A 12,831-nucleotide genomic window follows, 5' to 3' on the forward strand; every position below is an offset into this window, starting at 1 on the left:
CTCGGCCCCCCTTTGGCCGGGCTGGTGCGGACCTGGCTGGGCTCCTCGCATCCCCAGCAGCACGTGAGAAATGGCCCCCTCGGGGCTTCACGCATGGGCAGCCAGGCCCAGAGAGCCGCAGCGCCCAGGGGGAGACTGGCCGGTGGGCCGGCAGCCCCTGCGGCCACTGCTTGGCCTCCCATGCGGGGCTGCTCCAGCAGTGCAGGGCACGGGCACAGGCTTGTGTTGGGGCGGGGCGTGTCCCAGGCCTGCAAGCGGAGCTGCTCCTCTGCCACCCAGCAGCAAAGTTCTCCCATGAAGTCTCCGTCCTGCGCCTGCCCCGAGCCTGCAGCACCAGCTGCGGCCGCCCAGGCAGATACCGGCTCCTCGGGGCAGGCGGGGCTGCTCAGAAGCCACAGCCAGTGCTGCCCCAGGCCAGGGAGGGGCCTGGCCCTGCGAGGGACCCAGCCAGGCCGTGCCTTGCTGACACGGTGCGTGTGGGAACGTTGTCCCTTCTCCAGCCCTTCAGCAGCCATTAGGAAGCTGCTGAGGGGCTGGGGGAGGGACAAGGGGTGGGAACGAAAGGAAACCACGTTTACTTTCGTTTCCCGTCGCAGCACCGCAGGCCACAGAAAATGCCTTGGCAGGCCGCATGGCAGCCCGCAGCCCATATGCGGGACAAGCCTGGTCTAAGGACATAGGCAGACAAGGTTCTTTGGGTAAATCTGATATCTTTTATTAGACCAACTCAAATTGTTGGAAAAATTCTTCTTAGCAAGATTTCGGGTTTAAGCCTGATGAAGGGTATTTAAACTCGAAAGCTTGCTAAAAAAGAATTTTTCCAAATATTTGAGTTGGTCTAATAAAAGATCTATTAGATTTACCCAAAGCACCTTGTTTTTTCAAAAGGGTGGCATTCATTCAAGATCTGTCTGAGAAGGAAACCTCTTCAAAGCTCTTTGGGCTCCTGCCATGTTCCCCCTTCTAGCAGAAATATTGGAAGGCTGCAGCTTTAAGCTAACTAGTCCTTGCTCCATGATAGTCTAGCATTATGATTAAAATAAAATGTAGCAGGGGAAAGGAAGATTAGATTGTATTAGTTGGAATAAGAGGGGGAAACATAAGCTTCAAACAGTTTGTAACCATAACATTTAAATCACAGAATGACAGATGAACTGCAAAGGGAAAACATTCCCTAAAATTTTTGCTTGCTTTGTTTTTTTTAAGAACTAGACCAGGGACGGGCAAAACACGGCCTGTTTCATCCAGCTTGCAGGCGGGTGCCTACCAATTCACTGCACCTGGCCCAGCCCCAGGCTGCACCTGCTCACTCCTGTGGGACCAGTGCACACTGCACTCCCACCCTTGCCCACAGGACAGCCCTGACTCTGGCCCCACAGGTAGGGAAGTGGCAGTCGGCAGGGGAAGTGGTGGTAGTGGCGGGAGTGGGGGAGAAGTGGTGATGGCAGGAGAGTGAAGGGAGGGAGGGGTCGCAGGCGGGAAGGTAGGAAGTGGCAGGGGAAGGGCGGCAGAGGCAATGAGAGGTGGTGGTGGTGGTGGCTGTAGTGGAAGGTAGGAGTAGTGGAGGCGGCAGGTGGGTGGGGGAGGCAGCAGTGGCAGTGGGTGGCAGCTGGGCAGGAGCACAGGGCCTGTACTGGTGCCCTGGGGACAGCAGGGACCCACAGTTGGGTGGCAGGATCGCGCAGCGCAGGCCAGCAGTGGCATGGGGTCTGCCTGGCTCTATTGCACAGGGCTTGCATGCAGTTCCCAGGTTCTCTGCCCCCACATCCACACACACCCCCATGCACACACTCAGCCAGAGACCCCCAAACCCTATACCCACCCACACCCACTACAAACTTCATACACACATCTACATACTCACACCCTCCTCCACACCCCAGATACACAATCATACACAAATACCCGCAGCCCCCCACAAAAGCTACACCCACCCACCTATACCTCCCCACAATATACAAGAGTAAGGCTTCATTTTGAGCTATTTGCAATCACCTCTATATATACACAAGACAAATGCACACAAATCAGGATAAAAACATTTTTTGAAATACAATTAAAATATGTTTTTCTAGACATTTGATTTTTAGTATACAATTTGGGTTTTTTTCCAGCTCCAAGATGGCAAACCCCCTTGCCAAAAGGAGAACTTCTGGGGGCAAGGGGAGGGACTTCCAGTGGCAAAGGTCAGGGGCAGGATCCAGTCCCAAGATGATGACCAGAGGGTGGGGAATCTGTCAAGGGGCGGGGCAAACCTTGCAGCCCTCGACAGCTCACCGAAACTTGTTATGCAGCCCTCAAGCCAAAACTCACTAAGCAGCCCTTGAGCTGAAATAATTGCCCACCCCTGAACTAAACTGTACCTTTAAGAACTATGTAACCGCATGATTCCAGGGGAATATTTCCAACAGGCTGGTATTTCCAGATTGCTTATAAATCAAAAGATATTTTGTTATAGGCATAAACGTTATATGCATATGCATGTATGTATATATATTTGTATACACACACACACATTGTGTGTGTATATATGTATACACACATTTACACACACATATTGTGTGTGTACATATATACATATGCACACATATTTATTATATACACACACACATAAACATCATATATTTTAGTGCAGCACTTTTTAAAGTAACTTGATAAATGCAAATGTAGAAATATAGCAATCAGACAGAACAGAAAATAGTAAAATGAGAATTCTACTACACACATTCATTTGCATATGGAATTGGGACAGCTGGGCAGAAGTTAAAACCCTTTCCACCCCCACCTCACTTCTGCTTGCCTGTATATTTTATAACCACACTGTTTCACTGCTCTTACACTGGGGGAAAAAAAATATCAGTCTTCGTGGCTCCCAAGGAACATGATGCATATTCCTGTTTTTAAGTTCTGATCTGATTTAAAAAATTGGAATGGGGCAGAAACAATTAAAAATCAAGCAATTAAACATCTGAATAAAAACATTTTCAAAAATCTGAAAGAATTTTAATGTTCTTAATTTGCATGGAATACCCTGGAGGGGTTGCTAAGAAATACCCTCCCACTCTTGCTGTCTGGCTACTGTGGATTATCTGTATTTCACAGCTATCCCACAGGTTAACTGAATCCGAGAAGTTCTTCCTAAGAGTCTTGGATCTCTTGGAGTATGTTCAGCACAGTTCTCCTATTGTTAGTGAGCCAGAAATGGCTGATCTATAGGACTGAGAGCCACCGGACACCTTTTAGAATGGCCTGAAATTGTGTACCAAAACAAACTTAAGAACCAAAGACAGACATGTACATTAAACCACAGGACTGGGTAAGCACTACGAAGATTTATCAGATCTTCATATGAATGCAATGGGAACCACACCAAATTCCTTTCACAGCTCTTCTGCTGATAATCAAGTGTAGACACCCGCATATTTAATTATCATTTGTTAAACTTTCCTTTTTTCCCCCACTCTAGATGTAACTTTGAGCAAACTATAACACCATAGTAGACAGGGAAAACATTAACTAGATGGGAAACTTAACTGAATTTGTCACGTGCTGGGTAGCCTAGAAGAAGAGGGGAGAATTCAGCTTCCTTGACCTGCCTCCTCCTCCCCCTCTGTAACTCTAGTAAAAGACTATGGACTTTTTTTAATGCTATAGGTCTGTCAGATCATTTGTTTTGGGCCAGGAAGGAATTATTTCCCTGTGGGGACAAATTACCAGAGGCCTGGTGGATATTTTCACTTTCCTTCCAACATTTTCTGGGGCATGGTTCAGTTAATAGGCTCTGGAAATCCATAGTACTGATCTGGAGGCATATGTACAAGTACTCCTCACTTCACGTTGCCCTGCTTAATGTTGTTTCATTATTACGTCGCTGATCTATTAGAGAACATACTCATTTAAAGTTGTATAATGTTTGGTTATAACGCTGTTCGGCCACTGCCTGCTATTAGGTAACCACAGTGACATAACTGGATTCGCTTAACATCGTTTCGCTTAAGTCACATTTTTCAAGAACATAACTACGACATTAAGCGAGGAGTAGCTGTAGTTCATTGCAACTTTGGGGCGATGTCCAATGAAGGTAAACGCCAAAAAGACTAGCTCCCAGGGGCATACAAGAGCCACCCCCCTCCCCTTTGACATCCTTGATCTCTTTCACAGAGGAAGATAACAGGATTCTGGGGAGGTGGGACAGATAGCGCTCATCTCCATGTGTTTTGTTGATACAGGCACATCCTGGCACTTAGATCAATTCTTGGCCATGTTTACATTTACCTGCAGGCTCCGATCAAGTTGGGAGCCCTCATAGCAGGAATTCAAACTGCAATCTACATGCCAGACTTTTGAGCACATCAGAGTGGCTTGAAAAATTGAAGAGAAGGAAAACTAATTTATCTACTCCAAGTTCAAATTACTGAATGCATTGTTTCCACATTTAATAAAGACAGACTTAATTGCTCAGAGTCTTTCCTTTTACATCTTGGGAAAAAAGCATATTTTTTGCATTCATAATCACAATCATCCAAAACTCTATGAAGCCTACTCCAGCTTTACATGGATTCCCAAATTCTTCTCCAGCAAGTAATGATGTCCATTATCTGATGCACCTTGGACTTATGTTTTCAACTGTTACACTGGTTTTATATCACTGGCTTTAATGGACTTACAGTGGCATAAAAATCAAGCCCTTGTTTCAAAATGCAAGTCTTGAAGCACTGAGCAATAGGGGTGTGCAAAGCTTTGGTCCGCAATTTGATTCAGAGATGATTTGGCCCAATTTGGAGGCCAAATCACTGAATCCAAATTGAAATGGGAGAAGAAAAAAAACTCTGAATCAATCTGTAGCCTTCAAATTGATTCAGAAAAGATTTGGAGATTCAGAAGGCAGTCTTTGAGGGGACTAGAAACTGAGAAGAGGGTGGGGGAGCGGGGCCTTTTGTGAGCTGCTTCTGCCTGAGCAACAGTGTCTGAAAGGTACTGGACTGGCTTGGCTTCCTACATAGCAAGTCTCCTGCTACTTTTTGTTCTTGGAAAGGATTGGATATAGCTTACTAACTAGAATCCCTCTATTTATCCCTATCCAATCCATTTCTTTCAATTTATATATTTGTTCTTGGTTCCCCCCCGCCACTTTTTAAAAAGAAGGCTGTGTTTTCCCTGGCAGTGAAAACCCTGCACCTATCTCCTTGAAACTTGGCAGGTTTCATGCTCTCAGAAGGGGCTACCATCCCTGCTGTTTTCATCCAAATCTGCCTTAACATACACATGACATGACTTTTGCTTTGAACAGTTTGAGGTGCAGTTTCCCAGAAACCCCTGTGTCTATCTCCTTGAAATTTGGCAGGCTTCATGCCTCAGAAGGGGCTACCATCCCTGCAATTTTTTATCTGAATCAACCGAAAAATGACAAAGTTATAGGTATTTCAGTGATTTCCCATTATAGCCTATGGCCGAATCAGTGCCTAATCTTCCGAAGCCGATTCAATTCAGGACAGTGATCCGAATCTCTGAATCAAATCATTGTCCTCTGAATCGGCCGAATCCGAATCGAATACTTCCCTATTTGCACAGGCCTATTGAATAACTGTTGAACACACAAAACATCATGTTTATAGAAGTAACACTTCACCTCAGCAAAAGCTATGAAAGAATATGAGTGGCTGTGGTGTTCTGTTATTGTACAACCATTATTAACAGTCACATTATATTTTCCAGTTTCTAGCATACATACCAAATACTTCATTATCTTCTGAGGTCTGTTGGGTTAGTTGTGTTGTGTCGGGGCTTTCTTTACTTTCTTCTTCCTCCACTTTTGTTTCAGCATTCTACAAAACAAACACTTTTTTTTAGATATATGGTGCCTCTCACTAAGTGATACAAGTTCCTCAAAAATTTACCCTCAAATATATTCTTTTATCAAAGCAATACCTTCTTGTGTAAATGATGAAACATTTCATACATACATATGTGTGAATATAAAATGTACAGAAATTCAACCATGGAATACATGGCTTTCATAGAATACATCTATCTTAGACTCATATGACTATAACCATATTCCAATTATGGCATCCTTCCATTCTGGATTTGCATATGGTAGCAAACATTTACTCTTCTGTTTTGTTAAAGAGTATTTTATTTATTAAGAACTTCCCCCAAGCTTGTCTATTGGAAACATTTTGCTTTTCCAGTTACTCCTTCCTGCTCCCTTTCCCTCATTTCTTTTATTTACCTGTTCCTTGCCATATACTAAGAGTGAAGACACATGACAAGTTCATTATTAGGAAGTAAAGTCAGTTGGCTCAATAAAAGTGGAGCAGACACATGATGAACAGCTTCATACTGGTAGAAGTCATTACACTCCAGAGTAAAGTTATTCCTCAAAGTGAGCAGTAACTGTTTCTCAGTGGTGTTGTGCACTGTCTGATTCTGTTTCATCCTGGAGTTACTTTTTGGTCAATACAAATAAGTTGCCCTGGCTACTTAGTGGACAGCCACTGTCAAAGAACATTCAGAAAGCCAGTTAGGGAGAACAAGTTGTGTAGGTTGTCATTGCTACAGAGTAAATTCCTTATGGAATAAAATCTGGGGTAAATTATCCTTGTGAAATGAGTCTGCACCTGAATATTGACAGCTCTTTGCAGGAGATACCTTTATAAAGTCTGTGTAGTATCTAGTATAATGATTCTCAACCAGGGTACAATGGCACCCTGGGGTGCCTTGAGACTCTTTCAAGGGTGCTGCAAGGTGCCACACAATGTTAGCACTGTTAGGTTTACAAACATGACTCACATGACTCACATAAACCCAGAGATTTCAAATACAAATCCATAGCGGTGGTATTTCTGAGTTCTTTGCAACAGAAAAACTGCTCTTATTTTTCTGTAAGCAAACAACAGTGAAAACCAAGACCTGCCATTTTCCACGGAGTGCCTTGAATCTATCCAGCGATGCCTCAAGACTAAAAAGGTTGGAAACCTAGTATAATAAGACCTAAGCCTTTTTGGGGCTTATAGTTGCAACTGTAATACAAATAAACAATATTACCAATGCTACCATTACTACAATAGAGAGATGTGACTGCATGCATTATAATCTCATAATAAGCAATCCCTTCTTTCACAACTGCAGAGTCCCAGGTGATGCAATCACAGTGCTTTTCTGCCACACACGAAAAGTGCTGGTTTAGGACAGCATGCACAGTCCCTGGACACTGCAGAGCCCCATCATTATCAGCACTTAATACTTGCACTAATGCTAGCAGACACTTGCCGTCAGTCTTAATAGGGGCTTTCTTATTGGCAGCTTCTTCCTTCCAGGCCCCCTGCAGAAATACAAAGTCTGAAGCCATTTTTGTGGTGTGGTCTATTTGGAAAAGGGCACAATGAACCAGTTTGTCAGGGAGTATATGTCTGGAGTGGAGACACCACACATGAAGAACAACATTTGTTATTTTGCTCAGGTTTTGTCTATTATTGCTTGTTTTATCTGTCCATTTTTGTATTAAGGGCAAAAGCTACAGGGGAAATTCTTATCACGTTAAAATCACTGGCAAAGCTCCCATCAATTTTGATGGCTCTAAGTTTTCATCTGTTTCTACAGCAAAAACAGTACAAAAGGGGCTTCAATCATAATTGCAGCCCTTGGTTGCTACTGAAATAGAATCACGGAAGAGTAGAGCTGGAAGGGATCTCAGGAGGTCACCTAACCAATGCGCACACACCCCATCTCAAAGGAGGCTTAACCCTGCCTAAACCATCTCATTCAAGTCTTTGTCTAACCAGCTCCTAAATCTCCTAAGGATTGAGACTAAAAACCTCTCTAGGTAGCAACAAGGTTGTTAGTAAGAAAGTGACTCACCAAATATAGCTTCTTTTTAGGGAGTACTTGTTAAAAATTGTAGAACTGGGAACCCAAAGAGAGGGAGAGTAATTCTAGGTGAAATTAGGAAACTTATCAAAACTTGTTCCCCACCAAACATTTCATTTCTAGACTTTATGTCAGTTCACTTTATGGTGAACTAATCTTCACCTGAAAATTAGTTTAACAGGTTTTCATCTGCTGATGTAATAGGAACTTGCTGTGCATTTAGTTTCCATACCAACCTCATTGCTCTATGCCTCACTGGCTGCTAAGTAAGAATAATAATGACGATAAACTTCCACTTTACACAATTACACTCCAGACTAACGAAAAAATTACACACATCAGGAAATAAGACTGAAAGCACTGAGAGGATAAGATGCAAGAGTGTAGAGACCTAAATTATTAGTGAAGAAAAATAACTTAAACCATTTCTAAGTTTCCAGTTTTACTTAAATTCCTTTTCTTACTTTCATCTTTCTTGACCTTTTTGACACCTTCCTTTACTTCAACTACTGACTCAGATGGAAGGAAGGTGGGCACAAAGTTCTCTCTTCAATACTACAAAGACTGTATAGCTTAGTTAACCAGAAGGGGGTTTCTGCTTACAGATACAGATACCAGCCTCCTGCAAGTCTATAACCACCCTTTAACTCCTACACTATGGCAGTTCATGTCACAAGCCAATATTGCCATGGAATATATCCACCCAGTTTCTAAAGATTATAGAACGAGATCTAGATAGAAATTACCACATTTATGATTTGGTGTCCCCCATTTCAAACTACAGGAATTTCACTCCCAGGATGGAAGATGACTGCAGAAAACTGAAGAGAACTGCCATTTAAGTTGTTAAAACCTAAATCTAAGGTGGCTAACATTTTCAAAATAATTCCCTTTTAAATACCAGCATAAACCAGGCATGTAGTCAGATACCCAAAAGAAAGCATACAAATACCTGTATGATCAAATATGGGGGAAGAAAGTAAAATGACTGATGCAATACTAAGTATTTCTGGAAAGGCCTTGTTAAGATATAGGGAGAGAAAGGAAAATGAAACATCTAAAGCAGTTGTTCTCAGACTTCTTAGACTCAAGACACATCTCAGAAAACGCCAGCTCTTAGGGCTTTTTTATATGTGCAAGTACTCAGCACTGCGACGCATATAATTGTATAAGTGGTGAAATGCGCGTCAGCATGCAGAAAATGGCGGTGGTGCACTTTTGAACTAAACCACCAAAGCAGCAGAACAAAAAGGTATGTGTATAAATGCCCCTGGCTTTTACTGTTTCTTGTCTACAGAAAAATAATATAGTAATTATTTTTTTACAAATAACTCAGAAAGACCACAACAGGGCAGAAACGTTTTTGACACTATAGGATGCTTATACACACGTATGGGGGGGAGGAAGGGTAAGGTGTTTTAAGTAGAATGGTTCCCAGAGAGACGCTTCAATTAAAATGCCATGACATCACATGTATTAACCCCCGCATGTTTAAAAATGGCCATGTGATGCTCTAACTAGAGGCTTTTAGGCCTCAATTTATAAAAGCATCCCTCTTCAAGAAGTGTGCTTAAATACCTACTCAACGTTAAACATGTCCTTAAATCCTAGTGAAGTCAACTTCAGGTGAGGTGTCAACATGTGCATTTGCACCAGTTTAAATTTACTGAGCAGTAAGTTACTGCACAGTAAGAGGGAATAGGCTGGCGTCTACACATGCAGGTGTTACAGTGCATTAACACTGTGTAGGGACTAACTTTACTCTCAAGTCAGTCAACACGTACAGTATTACTGTGCAGTAAGGCGTCTAATGTGTATTACTGTGCAGTAACTAATCAGGCGTAAATTTGATACCTGCATGATCCAGGTATCAAATGTATGCCCAAGTTGGTATAAGTTGCCTTTTTTACCGTGCAGTACGGGCATGCATGTGCCCATACTGCATAGTAATTTCAGTTACTGTGCAGTAAATATGCATGTGTAGATGTGCCCGGATGTAACTAAATACTTTCTAGAGTAGGAATGGGCTTCAGACATATGATTACAATTTTCTGTGAATCAAGGTCTTAATTTTTTGTATGATCAGGGAAAAAATCAAAGTGGGTATGAGCCATTCTGCTGTGATAAGTGAAGGGAACCCATCATTATGTGAAAGATTTTTGAGACAAAAATTGATCTACCTTTGTTATGTCCTTTCTGGAGTAGTCCATAATTCTACAAACACCCTAATGAATGAATCTATCACATGTGTACCTATAGAAGAAAGTAACCAAAACCCTTAAATATACTTCATTTACATTCAAATATGAGAACATTTTCTATTTAAAAAAACTGTTCAGATGATCTTTCAATTATGAAACAGTTGTAAAATAAGTGTATATGTGCAGCTCTAGCTTTCAGTAAGCATTTATACAAAATAAAAGCTGCACCAGATCCAGCCTTAATTCCTGAAGAACATTTTCTAAAGTTTCCCATATCAGCAGTTTTTCCCCCCACTAATTTCTTCTCCTGTACTCAGCAGCAATGAGACTGTGCCCTTCCATGATCACACATCAATATCTATTCATGTAAAGAAACATAACATTCTTAACTTTTACCAACAATGTCAGTGAGCTACTGTTATATAATTATTAAACATTTGTACCCACAGCCCCAGTAACTATAATACTGATATGACATTCTTGGATTTTTTCAATTTTTTTTCTGATACTATACCATCTGTTAAGTGAATGTAAGTATAGATAGTTGAAAGTTTATACACTGTTGCTATCAACACAATGAAGTTACTCTTTCGATTGCTGTAAATTATGGACAGCATCATTCTGCAGAGCTACAGTAAAAGGCATGGACAAAAAACGATACACCAGCTGCAGTCTGCTTTTGCTAGAAATGTAAGGATTTCTGGAGATGAGGAAGCTGTCTGCACCATTTTACTGAGGCTTTGTAGTCATATGCCCTGTTCCATAACAAAACAAGGATGGATTTTTGAGACATTTAGTTTGTCTTTTTTGGGAAGCTCCAACTGTCTTTTCACTTCAGCCACAGAATGATTACTGCATGACTTGGTTTTGTGACAAAATAAAAAAATGTGGTTGGAATGCAAAGAATACATGAAAACACCGAGGAAGAATTAGCAATCTATCCACCAGCGTACAGGCAGTCCTCGACTTAAGAGGTTTCAAGTTACAATGAATGGCACTTAACAACGTGTATAAACTGACACCCTGTTTCGACTTCCTTATGTCAGTTTCAATTTTATGCGCTTGATCCAATGCCATACCATTCCAGCGAACAAGTTTGCTGCATCGCCCACCTCCCTGGAGAACATCTGTCCTAACTTCCTTGGACACTTTCTTTAAGAAAACAGACAAGGCTCCAGAAAAACCTGCAGCCATGACTCTCCTGAGAAAACTCCAGCCAAGAGCCCTTCAAAAAGTCCAAAGTCACCTCAAAAAAGTCCTTCCAAATCAATATGATTGCTATGTACAATATAAATACATTAATGTGGCTATATTACTCATCTGTAATTGATTGAGTACAAATTCTGGGTTATTTCTGGTGAAAATAGGGTATTAGGCCTTGGTTCAGGAACCAATCCCTATAACCAATCCCTATAACATTGTTCCTATGGGAAAATTGGTTCTGAGTTATGACATTTCGAGTTAAGACACGGTTTTCTGGAACCAATTGTGTCATAAGCCTGAGGACTGCCTGTATAGATGACATCTAATTTGGATTTGAGTCATGCGTATGGTGATCTTCACAATAAGCCTTTTTCTGACTTATCTGAGAAAATACAATAACACATTCCGTTCCTGTGTTGTCAAAAAGGCAACAGCAAAATTGCACTTAAAAGTTCCCCTGTATTTCTGTAAAGCACCAAGACTTGTACACAGAATTCTGAGTGGAGACAGACATGTCAAATGAAGAAATCTGCAGAATATTTCTGCACAGTCCAACTTCCAAGTACATTCTACTGAATTGCCAGTGGGATCAAAAATCAAAGTATAAGGCTGCACTTCCTTTAATATTTTGGTACTATCTTTATGGAGATTTGACTGTTTAGGTTCAATATTGTCCACATCTGCAACAGTGCTTTCTGAAAAATTTTCAGCTGATTTTGAACTGCCTTACAAAATTAAATGAGTATTCATACTGAAGTCCAGAAAGTGTCTTAAGACAAATCTTGGCTACATCCTAATTACTCCAAGAACAGAAAGCATGGTGAAATGAAACAGGCATCATGATTCTGTGCAAAGCTTAAGTTATTTTTAAATAATGAGATCAAGAACAAACATTTCCCTTTTACAGGAATCACACGGGACACTAGCAACTGGTATTTTTATAAGGGTAGGTATACTAGCCTCATTTCCTTTACCAGTGCTTTCACTGTTACTTAGGATACCGTTACACAGAATATTGAAGAATAGTGGTAATATTTAACCTCTTTGCTGTGTTCCTCACAGGAATAATTCTTAAAATTGTTCCTTGAATCCTCCCTGTCAGAGATACCCATTTATTTCAACAAGACTGACAAATGCTCTTTTTGTGAAGAATTGTAGGTGTGCAGTTCCAAATTACAGAACAGTTTAATCATGGTGACAACCATTATCACAGTCTTGGTCTTACTGATATTAAGTATGTATCCATGTATCCTAAACTACTTTCCTCTGTATGGTCAGATCTCCCTTGCTCTTTTGCTAATGCATTCAGATAGCACCTTTTCAAGTCCTGTCATTGAATTAAAAAAAAAAAAAAAAATCCCATGCTAACGAATCTAGAGACTCTTACAGCTATTACACAAGGCTAAGATTCTTTCACACTATTTTTGAATACCAACACTTAAACATTCCACATCAGTTTGTGCAGGCCGGCTCCCGGTCCCGTCCTCGCTGGGCGCGAGCCGGGCCTGTCTGTGTGCACGCGGGCTGTGGCCGGCAGCCCCGGCCCCCCGGCCGGGGG

At 41.6% G+C, this 12,831-nt stretch overlaps 1 protein-coding gene across 5 annotated transcripts in view; it reads right to left on the reverse strand.

The window, feature by feature from the left end:
• Positions 1 to 12,831, reverse strand: part of MBP (myelin basic protein) — a 168,823-nt gene that overhangs the window by 99,588 nt on the left and 56,404 nt on the right. For all 5 annotated transcript variants that reach the window (XM_025210668.1, XM_006029211.3, XM_006029209.3 and 2 more), the window contains one exon: positions 5,732 to 5,825. In XM_025210668.1, the coding sequence (XP_025066453.1) occupies positions 5,732 to 5,825 (94 nt within the window). The remainder of the gene's footprint in view (positions 1 to 5,731; positions 5,826 to 12,831) is intronic.

Source organism: Alligator sinensis, unplaced genomic scaffold (genome assembly GCF_000455745.1).
Source record: "Alligator sinensis unplaced genomic scaffold, ASM45574v1 scaffold286_1, whole genome shotgun sequence".
Classification (NCBI taxonomy): Eukaryota; Metazoa; Chordata; order Crocodylia; family Alligatoridae; genus Alligator; species Alligator sinensis.